A 19,308-nucleotide genomic window follows, 5' to 3' on the forward strand; every position below is an offset into this window, starting at 1 on the left:
GCGGCAGGTTTGCAAAGGTCGTTGATCCACAGAAGAAGAAGACGGAAGATTCGTCTCGGCTGCAGCGACCCAATAAGTATTTCGTTGAAGCCATCGAAAACCTAAACAAAAAACCTCGGAAATATCGATAAGAAGCTCAACAAACCATCAAGGTACGTTTTATAGAGGCAATATCTACGTGATAATAGTGGAATTTAAAGTCGGTTAAATGGTCTTTTTCTGAAAGGAGGCTAACGCAGATAGACCGGCTTCCCAACGAGACGAGTTAGCAAGGTTAGCTTCTATAGCGTCACCAAGGTAACGATCCTTAACGTTTGTTTAGCTGTCTATTGCTCGCTAAGTTAATCACGATAACATTCCCATTTATATGCAGCACTTGCATTGAATCCGTGTGTTTACTGCAATACAGCCATCATCAGTACTTATACAGTTTGTTTATGTTGTGGCGTAGATGTGGAGGGCCTAGTGATAGCTAGCGGGCCAACATTGAGCCAACACACCAGCCTGTGTTACGAGCCATAGCTTTGACGTATGCAGCCATCTTTAGAGTATCTTCACTGAAGCACCAAAAATAACGCAATTGCATAAATACAAACCACCTCTTATTCATGTGTGTTAACAATATGTACTATGCTTATTTAGATTTAAGTATTTGTTAACATGCACTGGTACCTGCCCATTTCAATGTTTATATATTTAACCTTGTTCACATATCTCTATGTACATTCGCCTGATCAGAATTTTGACTCTTGGTGTTTTTATTAATTCTATTCATACTGTTACTAAATGTTCATTCTTATTTTTTAATTCTTATAATCCCTTTCGTATATTATCATGTGTATCTATGTCTTGCTGCTACAACACCTGCTTTTCCCTACAGGAATCACTAAAGGTCTAACTGTTTTCAAATGCCTTTTTATAATGTGTTTATACAGCACTATTTCGTAACGCTCTTAATGTCTTTCATGTTTGTAAAGCACTTTGAATTGCCTTGTGTTGAAAGGTGCTATATAAATAAACTTGCCTTGCCTTATCTTTGTAAATATAACTGTCAACCTGATGTCCATTCTGTAAATAGATAACAGGTTACATTATGTGTTTCATATATGCTCGTCCTGGGAGTGGGGTCCCTTCTCTGTTGCTCTCTGAGGTTTATTACATGTTCCCTCGTTTTTTACTATCAGGATTGAGTCATAAGCTGTAAATATCAAAGCCCCTTTAGGCCAATGTGTGATTTGTCATTGTTGGATATATTTTCCCCCCTTTTTTTATTAGAACTTAATGCTGCCATGCACTCAGATGATTTAGTAATTTGTCTAAATTTGGGTTGTGCATTGAAAGTAACCCTCTAAGCTATTTTTCATGATTGATATACCTGCCACAAACAAGTCAAAAGTAGTCTGTGTATTCATATACCTCCAACTTTGCTTCCAGATAAGATACTGACTTACAAACATGTGGAACGGACCAGGGCAAGGACCAAGGGGAGGACCACCCTTTCGGTAAATATGCATCATTTAGTTAAAGGCATTGATTTAAAACTAATTCCAACTTGGTATTGCGTCATTACTGTCTAGCAAGAGCTTTTTGCATTTGCCTCTGATACTGTTTTCTGTGGTTGGTCAATGTGGTTAAAATCTGGTTACCAAAGTTGATGTAATAGTTAAATGTTATATGATGAAATGATTTAGTATCTTTTCTGGGTTTCCTAATGTTTAAACTGTTTTTACACTTGATGCATTTGATGGTTCCTTGCTTTTTTTTCAATCAGACACATTTATAAGGCTCTGTATAACCATATTTCCCACCCTTTCTTTAAGCCTTTTTATGCTGATTTAGATGAGCAACTACAAAAATAAGCTTTAATATCTTCCGTCTCCGTATTATTTTGTTGTAATTGTATCCTTTGGTTATGTTCATTTCAAAATTCATCCTAATGTGTTGATGTGTATTGCAGTGGTGATCACCGTGGAGAAATGTTTGGTGGCAGAGATCGTCCCATGCCTGATTATAGAAGTAGAGATGGGATGAACATGGGTCAAATGGGCCCAAGACCTCTAGATCTGCCACATATGGATATGAGAAGGATGGATGGGCCTCACATGAGGGGGCATGACATGGACCCACGTGATATGCGAGGTAGAGAGCAAAACAGAGATTTTTGCGGGCCTGGAGAAGAGCCAAACTTCCCTTTACGAAGGCAATATGAAAGTTCTATCAGAGACAAACTTATGGATGCTTCTGGTTTCCCGGGACAAGGCAGAAACTCAGACATGGGAGGGCGGGGAATGCCACCACAGGAACCAAAGAACAGATTTATGGACATGAGAGACAGAGAATCTTTTAATTATGACATGCCGCCCTTCAACAATCCTAATATAGATGGAAGAAGAGGGTTTCCCGTGGAGCGAAATGATGGATTTAGGGACATGCGTGAAAGGCCCCCAAAAGACAATGATGGCGTGGATGGTTATGATATGGACTTACCGCCACGTGAAAGGAGAATGATGGACACTGACAGAAGAGGGGGGCCCCCTTTGAATCCAAGAGGCGGGTTTGATTCTGATATGGATTTCAGAAATCGTTCTGGTCCTTCAGCTGAATTTAGAGGTAGGGATCGATCTCCCTTAAGATTTGGAAACCGGAATGTCCCTCCAGGGGCTAGGGCAAGACCAGACATGCCTTCAGACATTGCTGGACCTCAAAGATCAAAGTTTATGGGTGCAGACGGACCCAGGGAGAGAGAGTTTCCAGAATCAAGTGGCAGCCCCCTAATGGACTATCGAAGTGGTGAAGAGATGACTCTTGCAGAGGAATGGAAGAACCGTCGAAAAGGGAAGATACCCTTTTCAGAAATGGGTACAGGTATGGGAGGTGTCCCTGAACCTAGCTTCCCTGTAGGATTTGGCAGAGATGGAAATGTTAGAGATCCACCACCATTTCAGCAAAGGGATAGGCCACCTGTTGAATTCCCGGGGAAAGGGGTCGGCTTTCCACTTGTTGACCACTTTTCTGGTATGAATCTACCATCAATTGCCAGCAAAGCTCCACATGTGCATCCACCCCCGGAAATGATTCCCCATACTGGTCCTCTTGGGAGAGAAAGTGAGAGCAAACATTGGCTCGGAGAAAGAAACCCGAAACATAGTCAGAATAAATCAATTCGCGATGAAAGGCTTCCTTACCAACAAGAGAAGAATCAGCCTTCGCATTTGATACAGGAGCCAGGTGATTGTTTTAAAGGGATGAAAGATATCCCACAAAATCAAGGACATGTCAGGGGTAAGATGGGGGAAGAACATGATTTTCAAAGCAGCAGCACTACGCAAGCAAAAGACCAGGACTACAGAGACATCGATTACAGAACAGGCCCCGGGAGGGCTTTTGACTACAAACATGAAGCACTTCCAGTACCAGAGAAACTTCTCAAAGAGTCTAAACCAATCACACCTGCCAAATTTAGTGAGTCTGGATCTCAGGTAAGTTTTTATTTTTTATTCATTTTTGTGTTTATAATTCATATGCAATTATTATAATGTTATGCTTCATTACCCACATTTTCTCTGAAAGGATCAAGATTACAGGAATGCATCAGTGGAGGACAAAGTTTCCAACACAATTTCTATAATTGGTATTCCAAAGACTGCCACTATGGAGCAGGTAAAAATAAAACAGAAAAGCATCTTTACTTTATACATCTTGATATTATGGGTACTAGATTGTGTCTTATGGTAGTTTGCATAGAAAGCCATGGCCAAGCTTAATGTATTTGAAACTTTTTTTTTTCAGATTCTTGGTGCCTTTGCGGTCCGTGATGGTGTGCCAATGCAGGGGATGAAAATCAAAAATGTTGTGCCAGGTAAGAAACACGTTTCTTTGTTGAGCTGCTTGGGGCAATCGATCGCTAACATGTCCCTCGATTTTTCGCTTTTACGACATTCGAAACTACGCATTCTTTCTTTTTTACGTTGTTGGTTGCTTTTGTTGTTGGTGGTCTGTGTGAATTCGCTCATTAAATAAGAAAGGGGGTTTTGTTATGCCACCCTTTTTTATGTGCGAGACGTTGGGTCATTGTGACAATAAGAGGAGCTACCAGGGATCAATATTAAGTCTTTTGGAGAGTGTTGGTCACAAACGATCTGTGACACGTGATTCACTGAACGTGTCACTCTGACACTCTTCTCTAGGTACTGAACATAAGAATGTCAACGAACCTGAAATGGAGACTGCCTTGTTAGTGCTTCCTCATCCTGCCGATCCAAACACTTGCTTTAAGGTGTTTTCCACAGTGGATCTCTGTAGACATGGTCATCGATGACAAGTCTGTGTGAAAAGTATTCTGTCCCAAACGTTTTTCATACTACAACAAAATGTCCGTCACAGGAGGTTTCTTTTATCTGATAAACATGACTGGTAAACTTTCTGTCTCCATGGTGCACACCACATAGTCGTTCACTGCCACTGGTTTGGATTATATGCCAGGAAAGGCTTTGATAAAGCCAAGCCATAACATGTCATCAGAAGATTGAATAGAAATAGCAATAAAAAAATGTGTGTTTTCCTGAAAAGGTATGTGTTAAGGTAAAATTGTAAACGATTCGCTCACATTAATCTCGATGTATTCACGAACTGCTGTCTTCTATGTTTCAGTGGGTGACTGTCATTACTGGAATTGACTAACAAAAACCCATCTGTATTTCAAATGCTGTCCCCAGGTTACAGCTACGATACGGCCTATGTGGAGTTTTTAAACCTCGAGGATGCAGTCCACTTCATGGAGTCCAACAAGGTGGCCCATCCTCGTCACACTACGAAGGCCGTCTCTCCCATCAGGATTATGAGGGGTTGAGATGGGGTTTAGTAGATGGGGGAGGGAGAGAACCTGGGAAGGGGTTGCTTTTCCTCTACATTGAGCTCACTTTGGTTAAACGTGTCAGTTGTTGACATTTCTACATGCTAATATATTAAACTCCAACAGTTGAGCCTAGCTTTCCATAAATTATTATTACTTTCTAGTACTTAAGGTTACTTGTTAAGCACTTCAAAGCTTTAGAACGTACTTCAACTGTGTATCTGCTAACACAAAAATGTTAATATTTCTTGCTAATGCTAAATCTATTTATTAACCCCAAACTTCCATACCCTGGAATAGATTTAAGGAGATAATACAGATTTTGGGGAAAAATCTATAAAATCTACCGAGACTTGGTTTTACAAATATTCTGTAAGAAGACAAGAAGATGATCATGAAGGTACTTCATAAAGCCCCCATGTCATGTATTGCGATTTTGCGTTTGTAGCAAAGACGATTGACGGAAATGTTATGCGGCACTTTTGCGTTGCGTGACCTTCAAAGTAGTTTCAGTTGAGGAAGCTTTCAAAGATTCGGACAGTCTGCCCTAAAACAAGCAAGGGGCTGGTTGTTTGTGGGGCAAGTATTTTGTGTTTACTGTCCATGTAAACATGAGAAATAGTGTGTTGCCTACCAAGGTATTCGATCAGCAATGATTCTATAACTGAGTGGCCAAGCTCTTTCCCGGAGGATGTTGCATTGTGGTTCGCCAGAGGTAAATCTTGGTTTTACGTTTTTGCAGTTTCTGAAATGGCTTAGTCAATCTCCATCTTCTTTAGCTAAGTTCCCTTTTATTGTGAACTGTTTTGTAGAACTTGCATATTTAGGGCTTAAAGTCATGCATAACTAAGGTTTGAGCAGCATTTAGGACAGTTGAATGCTGTCACAGGTGACTTGGTATTAGCTGCCTACTCTGCTCGTGCAGAACTCAGCTCCTCTGACAATCCACATATTCAACGTTTTTGTTTTAGCCGAGAGTTAGACAGAATCCACACAGCCAAGATGGCAACGACTGGAGCCACCCTCTTTGAACATCTCAACAGCTCTACAGATATGGCTTCAGGAAGACTACGTCCATGTTTCATGCCATCAATTTTTATTATTTTTTATCACGGCTGCTGGGTTGGCTCCCTTACTATGTTGACAGACTGGCATCATTTCAAAGATTGTTGAGGGTTCTGTTTTTCACACAGTACGAGTTGGTCTAAAAACAGCCTAATTAGTGAGAACACACCGGGCAAATTTTGTTAGTGTATTCACAATATGAATTACTGCTTTTGAGATTTCAAATCCTTCTTAAAGAGGATTTTTTCTTGTTAGGAGTTTTAGGGCACGCAGAGCAATGTCGTGATCGAAATGTTGATAAGAATGATTGGGTCTTCTTTTTTATTTTTGATATGCTAGTGGTGTCGCTCATTGAATAAGAATTGTGGGTGGTCCATTAGTTAGATTTCATTGAAACGAATAACTGGGGTCCCCAGAGGAAGCAGCCAACATGATTTTGGTGATCCCTGACCGGTGCTATTATAAGGTTGACATTTTGGGTTATTGGTGAAATGTCTCTACAACTATAGGAGGGTTTCTCGCACTATTTCTGATGGATATTCATTATGTCCAGGGGACGAATCCTGACTGCTTTGATTATTCTTTGGAGTTATCCGGTGAAGTATCTGTATGATTTCTTGATTGCTTGACACTTTGATAAAGATATTCATGGTTCCCAGAGGATGAATTCAAGTAGCTTTGGTGATCCCTTGACTTTTCCTCTAGGACAATCAAGTCAACATTTTTAATGTGTGTAATACGTGGTTAATCTATTTCTCTCAAAACCACTGCCTGGCCTGCAGTCTTTCTTTTGAGTGTCTTTGCCAGTTCTATGGCAACATTTCTTTCACCAATTTTGACCATCTGTGACTTTCCAGAAGAGTGAATGTCTTCTATGTGGAACTCTCTTGAACTCATCGTCGGTGAACTTTGGCCATCAGGACTCTCTTCAATTACTCTGAACATGTTATGAAAGAAAGTTTTACAACAATCAAAAGAGCTTTCAATGCTGGGAGGGCTTGATGCCCCTCAGGGTAATGAGGATGAGTAGAATTATTGCAGAAATGTATATAGGTTTATTGTTGGGCTCTGCCATTGGGTTGCTTTGGCAGATATTCTGCAGCTTGTGAAGTCATTGATAAACACGAGGTGATTTCTGGTTGTGAGGTCAGTTACCTAAATACCAAAGATTCAAATGGCCACCTGTGGGATTCATGAGTGGTGAAGCTTTGTGCTTTATGGTATGGCTTAATGTCTGGTTTTAATGGTTATTCCTGTTTTGTGCAAATGGAAGTCCTCTCCGGAATGAACCACTGTGAACTTCAATACAGCTATGAGTTTTACAACTCATCACCACTTATGGATGTTCAACACAGTACTACCAATTTGTGGAGTACATTTCGCAATGAGCTTCCCTCTACAAACACTCTAGTCTTGGAAATAGTGTTTTTACAATCACACGATTACAATACTTAACCTACTGAAAGCATGGTCCCCATTTGGCACTAATAGTTCGGTTTTTATTTGGATTATGATCTGGACAACTATCAGCACCTATTTTGCTAATCAATTGATTGTTTTAGTATTGCCTTAATGCTAAACATTACCTGGTTCTTTTTTAAAAGTTGTTCATATCTTCTGCTTTTTGTTTGTATATTGTGGTAGTAAACTACATGTTTTTGGTTGGACAAACAAAGCAATTTGAAGATGTTACAGTGGCCTAAGGAATTATGATGGTCACTTTTTACTTTTATTTTTTCCTGATTCCGTTTTAAATAATAACTCCTTCTTTGAGAATATTCAGCATATGAGCTCTCACTGAAAATAATTTAGCTGCAGCTCTAATTTGTAGTTCACTTTTCAAAATAGTTAGTTTGGGGGCATATTGCTTGTGTGAAGCATGATCTTCGTTCTGGGCTAGTTTCACCACCATAAGTGTTCGCCCGTTTTATCTTCAGCAGTGAAGAGGAAGGCTAAACCTGCCACAGTGCATGTTGGGTGTCATTGGTATTATTTAAGATATCAACGTGACATATGGTTCTGATTGGTCATTTCTGTTCTTCTTCTTCTTCTTACAGGGATCCCTAAAGGTTGGCAGTAGAACAACATCCATGAAGTTCATTCAGCCAGGAGAGTGTGAAAGAAGTGTTCATGTGAGTGTAGTAAGAAAAATCATTACCTTTTTTCCCCGGATATTTGTTGCATATACTCAAACAAAAATCTGTTGAATAATGGTGGGGTAAAGGCACTAAAGTCATAAGACACTTTATTATTAATCACCATACCTTGAGTTTCCACAGTGTTATTACAACATAGCCAAACCGTAATGCCCTTTTCTTTACCAAAAAACTCTTCATTAGTCGTTGATTGTTTGCAGCAATTTTTACGACTCCGTTTAGAAGTAATACAGTATCCCTTCCTTTCTGTCTCTCTCTGTCAATTAGGAATCAGATCACAAAGTACCTCAACTCCAGGAGCCCCAGTTGCCCAGACCAGACCAGCCTTTAGAGGAGTTGAAGACCAACCTAAATGGGTCCCAACCAAAAGGCCCTATTGAACCATTGTCCCTTAACCAGTGGCAGCGTAGCTCTGACCTGACACCTGAGGCCTGGCAGCAGCAGGTGGACCAACAGCTCCAACAGCAAGAAACAGAGCAGCAGGCGGAGTCTTGGGGCAACCGCAACCTTCCCCATCACGGTTCCCACCAACCCGAGTCTGTCTTTAAGGACAGCAAAAGTAAGTTGACTCAAACTGTACATGAACATTAGCTGTGGACCTTGTTTCGTTCTTTTGTTATTCATAACCAGCTCGGATAAACAACACTGTCTTGTGTCCCTGTACAGCCATGATAATAAAAAATGTGAAGCCCACGACCACAGTGGAGACTATCTTGAAAGCCTTGGATCCCTTTGCCTATCTGGATGAAAGAAATGTGCGTCTCGTCAAAGCCAAGCCACCAGGATCCAAGTGCTTCTGCTTTGTTGACATGGACTCCCATGAGGTACCTTTTTTAATTAATTTCATTGTCTGTCAAAGTTGACTCCCCCCTATCATTTCGCACTGACCTTTTGTGTTTCCTCTTGTAGCAAGTGACACGTCTGGTTGAGCTCCTCACCAAACCCAGACCCCTTTATGTTGATGGGGTCAGAGTTTATGCTGAGGTTGCGAAACCTCTAAAGAACCAAAAGTAAGTCGTCATTCTGCATTTCTTTCTTTTTTTTTAGCTATAACTAGTAGAGAATTCCCATCTCAATTTTTCTGATGTTTTCTTTATTTTGTCTTTCTCAGCTTCAAGAGAGAATTTGATAAACCAAACAGTTCCATCCTTGGGTTTCCACCTGATCCCAGCATGATGGGGGTAAGTTGTTGCCTGATTGTTCTGTGTTTAAAAGTTATGAAAAACAAGAGGATGACCTGTCATATTTTTATTTCTTGGAACTCCAGCAGCAGATGTTCCCCCCACCCCAACAGTTCTTGCATCCTCTGCTGCCACCCACTGCTGCCTCCACTGGATTGCAAGGTGGGATTCAGGCACACAATATTGTTATCTTGTTCCCTGTGCCCTCTTTATAATCACATAAAACGTAAATATCGTCATGTTTCTGTCAGCAGGTGATATTACAGCTAGCATCACTAATACCGCTCTGTCATCAGACATCAGCATTGCACAGGTAGGTCACATATTAAAAAGCAAAGCTCATCAGATAACTTGTCTCAAGAGTTGTTCCGTACTTCTAACTAACTGCACGTCTCTCTTTATGCTTCGTAGGGCGCTGCCTATGGTGAGACTCCAGCAATCGATCCAGCATACCAGGGTAGCGGACCTGTTTTGCCCACAGAATCAGCTGGGATGCCAGTCGCTGCAGACGGATCACAGGCCTACGTCTATGGTAAGAAACACATCAAGCATTTCAATTCAGACATTGTGTTAATCACTTTCCTTTGTAGCTTCATTCAATTTCGAATGAAAATGAAATGTTAAGGCACTTTTTCTTGACTGTCGTACATTGCAAAAGGGTGTGCAATTTGAATACATGTAATGTAAATGGTTTATCCATTTGTCCAAATCTTCTAGGCTCTGAGATTCCAGACATGACCAACTACTTGTACGATTCTACATCAGGCTTCTACTACGATCCTGAGACCACGCTGTACTACGACCCCAACTCTAGGGTGAGAACACACAACAACACATTGATCAATGCTTGCTCTGGCCTTTGACTGGGGGAAGGATTAGGAATAATGGTGTTGGTCATGTTGTGGAAGTCCGTAACCTACAAGAGAATAACAAATTCCAACTAATGCACCCAACACATGTATTGAACATTTAACGCACTGTAAAATTTGGATTTAAAGCTGCAGACTAACCTCACCATGATACCTCACAAACACACACACTAATGAGGAGTTCTTCCAGCTATGTCACTTGTCTGAATTCTGAAGATTAAAAAAAATGGCTCATAGTCTAGAGGAGAGAAATGTCTAAGTACAAACTTCACCTTATACAGTGGCCCCTTCGTTATAATGTTAGTGTTTAAAATAATTCCTAAAATAGTGCACAGACTGCAGTTTAAGCTACATGTGCACTGCTTGGTCAGCCTCTATCCAACATAAATGTGTCTGAAACGATTGGCTTTGTCATTAAATTGTAATTTTCCCCTTTTTTTTGTTTTCTAATTGTTTTGTCCACAGTATTTCTACAATGCTCAATCCCAAGAGTACTTGTACTGGGATGCTGCATCAAAGAGCTACATCCCAGTCCCAGGAGGGAACCCTGCGGCCATACAGCCGTTGCCCATGACTGCTGAAGACCAGGCCATTCTTTCCAACCCAGCAGCAGATGCTCCTCTGGAGATGAAAAAAGCATTAACTCCTAACGCAGAAGACTCTGCAGCATTAGTTCCCACTCCTGATGCCGGCTCTGAGCCGGAGCCTGTCCCAACTTCCTCTGCAACTACTGAGAAGAAAGATGATGATGACTCTAAAAAGGACAACGACAAGCCCAGAAGCATCGCCGCTGTCAAGGTAGCACTTCGGTTACAATCCCTCTGTAGAAAGTGTCAAAACAGATGTGTAAAGGGAACAGTGTAAGACGTGTTGCTGTTTGCAGATCATGAAAGATATGGAGCGCTGGGCAAAGATCCAGAATCGGCAAAAGGAAACTGTCCGTTCTGCATCACCACTGCTGAAGTTTGGAGGAGACGATGATAGGGGTCGGTCCAAGACGGCTGATGCTGGTTTTGCTATCTTCGAGAGGAAGGTTAGAGACACACCTCAAATAACCACTTCCATTTTGTGCATCCATGTTGAGATTAGAATATTGTCATTATACGCATCTCAAATGTTTTATCTACCTCCGCAGATCTCGGGTCCAGATGATCTTTTTAAGAAACCCCTTGCTCCTGTTAAGAGAGATGAAAAGTCAAAGGTAGGAAACTTCATTCAGCAAATGTTGGACTAGAACCCCTCCTTCAGAGTCAATTTCAATAATGCAAAAAGTAGATACACCAGTGTCTTTCTTTCTTCTATTTTTGAGTAATATATATATATATATGTGTGTTTTCTTCCCAAGCGTTCTATGGGCTCTCTGGGTATGCTGGCATCAGACTATGCAGCTGGAAGTGATGAAGAGGTAGAAGAAGATAGGGAGGAGGGAGCCAAAAACAGTCAGGGTGGCCAGTCTGAAGACAAGGACAGCAAGCTGACAGACTGGAAGAAGATGGCCTGCCTGCTGTGTAGGAGACAGTTCCCCAACAAGGACGCTCTGATCCGCCACCAGCAGCTCTCCGACCTGCACAAAGTACTACCTTTTTTACCGCCGTATAAGCAGTAGATGACAGTCACTCTATGTACAGACAAAGCCTCTGATACTGCATGTATTCTCTTAACAGCAAAATATGGAGATCCACCTTAAGATCAAGAGGTCAAAGAAGGAGCTGGAGGCACTGGAGAACCAGGAGAAAGAAGTAGGTGGAAATGAAAGTGGGAAAATGTGCTGAGGAGAGAATTGCGTTGTTGGGTTGAATACTAAAGCTGTATTGTGTCATTCCCAGCTAAGTACAAAAGAACCTACCAGGTCACCAGAACCGAAGAAAAGGAAACACCACCAACAGATGCAGCATCATAATTCCTGGGCCGGAAGCTCAAGGTATGTGTTTTAACTGACCTGTCACTGAAATGGGAAAACAAAGCATTTACGTGATTTAGATTTGTGACATTTGTTCTCTATGCGTAGGGATATTCATAAAGTCAGCGAGAGACCTGGTCTTGGAGCTGAACCTGCCCCGGTAAGTGTGCAGCTATTTTTAACTCTGCAAAAATGTGGTGTTTGTTGTTGTTGTTTATTAAACCTTTCATTGTACATTTCTCTCCAGCAAAGAAAAAAGAAAGAACCTGTCGTGTGGGACCATGCGACATACAAACAAGCGGTACGCAAGGCCATGTTTGCACGGTTTAAGGAACTCGAGTGATCTCATCTGAACACATCCTCAATTTGATATGTGATTTGTTAAAATGACACGCATAAGAAAGCTGTTTCTCTGATGTTTCTCTGCTTGGACATTATAAAACTACAGAACCACCGTTTTCTACACTGAAATAAGATGCAAATTATGTTTGAAGTTTAAATAACAAGGATGTTGTGGAGCTAAAAGAAGTGAAATTTCTCATCCATAACAGTGGATGTTGTATAGAAAATGTTAATTCATGCTGTTTTTAACTATTTTTGTCCATGTGTAATGTGTATGTAGAATTGTGAAATATGTCCAGGTCATTTTCTTTCTTTCTTTTTTTTTTTAAAATGATACTGTCACACTGGCCACAATTACAGTTTGTTCAAAACTTGAGCAAATATGTAATTTTCATGGTTTGGAGTTGCAATTGTATGTACACATTTTTAAGTAAAAAAATATTCTGAACTAACTTTTTCTACATTGGAAGTTTTGTTCAGTGTTCGGTTGTACATCTCATGTCCACTAGATGGCAGCACGACACTCGAGATGTTTTGTCTTCACACATCATCAGGGTTAGTATTTAATATCAGTTTTTACAAAGTCTGAGAAAATCAGGTGATAAAAGTGCATGTATATTCATTCAGAATTTCCAGTTATGACGGGTCTAGCCAACATGTCTTTTCTGTAGGAGTTATAACATTAAGCCTCCTCTATGACCTTTTCCTGATATGAAGAAACCAGCCTCACCCTCTATAGCTGTAGTTCAACTCCTCAGAGCGCACGAACAAGAACACTGGGGAGTCTCCAGAGTTAGTCACTGACAACCTCAGAAAGATTGTGGTGCAAGCCAACATCCTTTTATCTGTGCAAGAATAATCCTCTTGTTTTGTGATTGCTTTTGGACAGTAACCTTTTTGAATGCAATGAGGAGATTGAACTCGGTATGTCAACAGGTAGCTGGAATTGTTTGCTTTCATGCCCCACAAGCCTGGGTCTCACGTAAGCTAGTAGTTGGAAAGATGGCAAAGGTAAACATTACTTCCAGAGTGATCGACAGTATGTGGAGTCTCTGTGTCTGAGGATACAGGGCAACGTGGTTACAAAGCTTCACAATTGAGTGTAAACCTTGTTCTGTGGCTTGGCAACAAAACAGGGAACACAATAAACAAAACCACAGTAACTATCTGCAGGTTCCCATGTGCAGTGAAACCCTGACAACAACTTGCCATAGCTTTTCAGTAGTAACAGCCAATAGCCTCTGTACACTGAATGATCATTGACTTTAGTTAAGTGTATTAAGTAAACACATTTAACGGAAGCAATACTATTAGGTTGAACCTAATATTTGTCATTTAAAGTTAATATTATTGCTTTCAGTTAACCTAATACAGTTATGTGAAATTTGTTTATTTAGTCAGCCTTTCAGTTTTTTCAGCGTGACCATTATATTAAATGGATAGCGTTTACATTTTAAGGTTAATGACTACATCCCTCTTTACCCTTCCCTCAGGAGGGGCCACATCATGATTTTAAACACGTTCTGTTCATCTTAAGCATGCCTTTTTTAATAGAACATTTCCTGATATTACCGTTATACATTTTGACATGCATCAACATTTCCCACATTCTTTTCCACTTATTTATTTATGATATTTTTACTCGGCTACACACAGGTCATACCAGATGATGCCATGTTTGTTTTTAGTGTTTTAATGCAAAAAACATACTTAATAGAGCAGATTTAGCAACAATATGCTGCAATCAGTGAGCAAATGCACTCATAATAAAGGAGAACCATTATTTTACAGATATATCCGTAACATTATGGAGGTCACTAGCTCCATGTATTGAAGGCCTTTTAAATGACTTCCATATTGCAGTATTTCTTCTCTGTTTATCTTGCTGTTAGGTTGAAATTGTCACACATTTTAAATCCATGCAGGTGAGACATTATTCAAATAAATACATTTTCAGACCAACAGATTTAGGAACAATATCTCTGTATTTGCATATAAATAGAATTTCAACAAGCTCCACATGGATTTAGGTTTTATGTACTTAGACAGTCAGTAAAATAAAGTGATCATACAGAATAATGAAATACAAATTGCAGATTACAATCTCAGCGCAGAAATGTTGTAGATGAATGTAACATACTAAGTACGCTATCCAAAGCTTATAAAATGCATTTGGGTAACACCGTGCTAACAATATAAGGTCTCAAGATTTAGATGTATGCAGTCATTTCAAATAAAGTCAACAGGTGATGGACTTTTTGCAATTTCCTCCCCCCCCCCCCCCCCCACATAAATGGCAGAAGGAGGGCAATGGAAGAAGGATCTCTGCTTATTCTCTGTTATTTCAAGTAGACTCATTTCCATTCCTCTTTTCTCCATTCTGTCACAAGACCCCAAAGACTCCCCCAGCTCCCTGTGACAGATGTCGTCATTACCCGGTCCTAACTGTCTGTGGAATGAAAATGAATGTGCTGTTAGTCTGTGAGCACGGGAGGCCAAATAGAGAGGTATAGCTGCCATGTTAGTATCCCCATGCATGTGTGACGGAGAGCATTCAGGCAGCGTTAATGTCAGAAAAAGGTGGACAGGGGGTCCAATTATCCCAGCTGGACGGCTCTTAGCAGCAGTCTGGGGATGAGGCAGAAGAAGGAGACAGTCAGCAGGACTCTCAAATGTTTGGACGTGCTGTCAGTGCACGGAGTCGAACAGAGGAGCTTTTAAAGGAGGTCTGACACCAATCCGCTGCACAAGGACAAAGATGCTCATATTATTGAAACATTTCAAAAATCTTAGACTTGTATATATATATTTTTTGACATCAATACACAGGCAGCTCACCAGACACCATTTCGTTTTTTCAAATGTTTTATTTATTTAAAAGAAGCCCCTTTAAGAAGCTGCTATCTGTATGAAATTAAATCCATGTAGTATAAGAGATGAAACTACAATATACAATATAATTACATGTTGGATGACTGTGTGGTCATATCAAATCTCTCCTTTGTTCGTTATGATAAATGATCAAAAAACATCCCACGTAGAATGTCTCCCTCAAGTATTCACATGTGTTTGTGGTCACTCCGTGAAAACAAAAGAGACTAAACCATCTCAGGAAAATCATGCTTGTCTGAACAATTTTCTCCATCTGGCTTGTCCTTTCAAGTGTAAATTAAAAAATGATGTCTGTTATTGATTGCTAATCTTATACATCATCTTGAAAATGTCCTTGTGACTGTTAGAAGCGGGACATACATCAGAACACAGCTTATGTTGGGTTTGGACCATTGCTCGTAGCAGAACCAATTCCACTGGCAGACTGTCACTGAGAACATTATATACATTCAAAACATTTGGAAATGATGTCATGGCTCTGCACTCCAGCATTGACGGAGAAGCAGCAGTCATACTGATATATCAAAACAAAACACAGAAAGCTGGACTCTTTCCTTCTTTTCTTTCCTTAAACTGAAATGTAGCTTTATAAAGTTTATAGTTGTCTCTTTTCATCATCACTGTGATAACTCGCCGGTAATTGAAGCTAATCAGTCTTTGAGCACATTGCTATTGTAAACACTCCATGAAAACACATTCCCTAAGAGCTTCTGAAGGTTTGTGAAGCATTTTTGAACTACTTAGACCTTCTGGGACTTCAAAGGATAAATCTTATTGTATTATGTATTATTTTGCTGCCACAAAAGTGAAGTTGTGCAGTAGGTTTGAATGCTCTGTGGATTATTATTTTCTTCTGGCAACTAATGGATGACAAAGTTTAAACCTTGATTTGTGTCCGAAGAGCCTTAATTGTACCCGGCACTCTGATCATTTTATTTATTTTATGTTTGGTATAATTGTAGTCTTTTATTGTGGTCTTCACAATAAAAGACTACAACTTCAAAGTCAATTTTGAAGTATGCCCTTTTTAAATCCTAGTTCTGCTTTGTTTGGTTCAATGGTTCCTGTGACTTCTTCAGAGTCAGAATCAGACCTATGTCCACATGCCAGCTATGTTGAAAATTAAAAACATACAGGGGAATTTTAGCTATATTAAATAGAGATATATACCCAAAATGTGCCTGTATACCATTGTGGGATTGGGTGCCACTGCCCCCAGATGTCTGTCTATCCTATTACTTGCACTTAACAAATAACAGTTCTCCTATTAACTCCACTAGACACAAACATTATTTTAGACACATGAGAATTAATGCTAATTGTTTTGGGGGTGAGCAATAGAAGGACTCTTTAACCAAAGTCTAATGAGTATAATACGAAAGCGTTATATTTCCCCATAGGCAGCAGCAAACCCCCCGCTACAAAAGAAAGTAATTTCAGTCTTTGCTGATAAGATAATATTTACCAGGATGATGATGGCTGCAGCTACCAGGACCATGACATTCTTGCTTACCTTGGTGTGGTCATTTCAATAAGATGAAAAAATAACTTCACCAATTTTTTCGGTGCTCAAGTAACCAAGAATAAATACAAAATAGCAACATGCAAAAAAATAATGTATTCACCGGATTGTGCAACTGTTTTTAGAATCAGGTTCTGTCCAGCCAATATGATTTATAATTGTCATGGAGTTATAGCACTCATCCTTTATTATTAATGGCCTGTTCAATTTTTAATGTAATATAAGGTTCAGTGAACAAAGGGCTAAGGGACCATAAGGTGGAGAGAAGAAGCATTAATATACTCAGAAAATATTAGCAGACGGGAATGTCTACAATAACTAACACAGTATAACATAGTAGCATGCCTTTTCAATCAGGGGAAATTAAATTATTATTTTGGCTTTTTGACGTTTTTCTTTTCATTTGGTGTAGAAATAGCTGCCAAGAATATTGTTAACATGCTGCAGTAATAATGATACCCCTTGGGAATATATCTGATGAATTTAACATAGGGGCCATATGGATGAAACATAATTTCAGGTCAATTCCCTGCCAGAGTTTATTATTGCAAGTCACTATAGTGGAAATAACCGCCCTTGCAATCAGCCATTACTGCCCCATTGTGCCTTACAATGTTACCTCTAATAGTCCATTTTGATACCATATTAGCTGGTTTCCATCTAACAACTCCTTCTCGTCCCTGCATTGTGTTTTTCTCTTTATCCAGTTAATTTTTTTTTTCAACAAATCACTTCAACTTTGCATCTGAAACATTTGTAGGATGATTACACTTTGAATTGTGTTTATTGATGATGTGAAAAGGGGATTAAAAGCATCTTTAATTGACATTATAAACTAGCTGACCATCTTGTTGGACATGTAGAGGACATTTTTCATGTTAAACTCACCTTCCCATAGGAAGAAATAGTCATGTTTATTGGGCGTATTTGCCAGATAGGTCAAATGTTCTCAATTGTAAAACCTGAACTGAACTGACTCATGTCATGTCACATGACAGTGAACTTTGAGCTCTTTGCCTTCAGCAACCAGTAGATCTACAGTGTAAAATGTAGAGAAGCTCCATCCAGTATAAAAGGTTTATTATGAAATAGATCAGTCACTCGTTATACCTGATCCAGCGCATTTTGTCAGTGAACAGCCTATATGGGTATTGACATTGGTATATGTATCCCTATATGAATATTATTAAAGTGAGAAAAACAACCTCATTCCTCCTCCCCTGTCCTTTATTTCCTGCAATGACATTCACAAACACATGCTCCCAAAAACACTTCTGGAAACATCCAAGTGAGGATGATCCTCTCCTGCTGCTGCGATACCTGTATTTCTCAGAATATCGCAAATGTTTTCCCATGGCAGGTATGCATTGTCCCAGCTGGAGAACAGACCCCGGTTATAGACCCCTGATGACAGAATCATTGCTATATGCTTTCAACTTTCTTACGGGGCATTACCTGTGTAGTGGGGCCCTGTAAATATGCATTGAATCAGAGGGTGCTGAAAGGTACTGGCAACACCAGGTTTTTTTTTACCCCAGAACAAAAGCTCAACTCGATCTTTCCTCCGAGGAAGGAACCGGAGAACACATGGCTAGTTTCATCCGCAGTAGGTTTACATTGGTTTTCCTCAGCTGATAAACCTATCAGCGCAGTGTTGGGAACAGATGAAGACGTAATGTTGCTGCCTTTTCTCATTCACCCGACAATACAACTTGATCCACTCTAAACTGGCTTCGGGATATTTTCATTCCTGCTCTTGGCTTCACAACGTTTGGGCCATTTTTTATACAGCATTGTTGTAACACAATCACCTGCATTGGAGCCAATTCCTGAAGTGAAAATGAATGTACAAATTATGTATTGTCCTGGAGGCACCAAACAGTACAGTGAAAACATTAACCGCCATATCACAATTGTCAGCTTTGAGGGATTATGGCAGTCTGTAATGTCGCCTGCTTTCTTACACAAATGACAATGGATAAGGCTGGCAGGGAACATGCTAATGTTATAGTCTTTTCTTGATTTTTCCATATGATAGGTAAGTCCCCATGTGTGCTTATCTACTGAATGTAATGGGGTTTTTCAAATCAAATCACTTTAATGTTTATGTCTCGGCATGAAGAAATAAAATAGGACTACCATGTGCTGCATGTTACTGCTTGTATTTTAATATGACATCATTGATATAAAGAAACAGTCAAGTAAAGGAAACACAATTGCTATATCAAAGTCAGCCTGTACCATGTGAAAGCAACAGAAGTCCTTGTATCTTGTTCTATATATACAGTCTATAGTCTTGTTATTGTCATTTGTCTTCAGATGAAGTGCTTAAGGCTCGGTGGGTGACAAACGGAGGCCATAAATCATCGTGCCTCTTTCGGAAACCTCTAATTGCACATTATACCAAAGATGTAAAGCGGCACATCATGTTGGACAAAATGCCTCCATATGTGAAAGGAAGTCAAAGTATATTTAAATCACATGTAACTGATTTATGCTTAAAATGATTGGATCTACCTAGCTGCCTCT

The 19,308-nt window shown here is 39.9% G+C and overlaps 1 protein-coding gene across 2 annotated transcripts; it reads left to right on the top strand.

The window, feature by feature from the left end:
• rbm6 (RNA binding motif protein 6) lies at window positions 1-12,817 on the top strand. 2 transcript variants are annotated; one of them, XM_063910787.1, is made up of 23 exons: window positions 1-152; window positions 1,435-1,502; window positions 1,958-3,479; window positions 3,571-3,660; window positions 3,790-3,859; window positions 4,716-4,789; window positions 7,975-8,049; window positions 8,341-8,632; window positions 8,740-8,897; window positions 8,983-9,083; window positions 9,185-9,254; window positions 9,341-9,416; window positions 9,506-9,567; window positions 9,666-9,786; window positions 9,972-10,069; window positions 10,589-10,921; window positions 11,007-11,156; window positions 11,259-11,324; window positions 11,469-11,696; window positions 11,788-11,862; window positions 11,950-12,044; window positions 12,132-12,183; window positions 12,271-12,817. In XM_063910787.1, the coding sequence occupies exons 2-23, from the start codon at window positions 1,456-1,458 to the stop codon at window positions 12,364-12,366; spliced, it is 3,951 nt and encodes a 1,316-aa protein (XP_063766857.1). In that variant the 5' UTR covers window positions 1-152; window positions 1,435-1,455; the 3' UTR covers window positions 12,367-12,817. The 2 variants fall into 2 exon arrangements, with proteins under 2 accessions (XP_063766857.1, XP_063766858.1); XM_063910788.1 differs by having other exon boundaries at window positions 9,509-9,567.
• The last annotated feature ends 6,491 nt before the right edge of the window (window positions 12,818-19,308 follow it).

This window comes from Eleginops maclovinus, chromosome 20 (genome assembly GCF_036324505.1).
Source record: "Eleginops maclovinus isolate JMC-PN-2008 ecotype Puerto Natales chromosome 20, JC_Emac_rtc_rv5, whole genome shotgun sequence".
Lineage (NCBI taxonomy): Eukaryota > Metazoa > Chordata > Actinopteri > Perciformes > Eleginopidae > Eleginops > Eleginops maclovinus.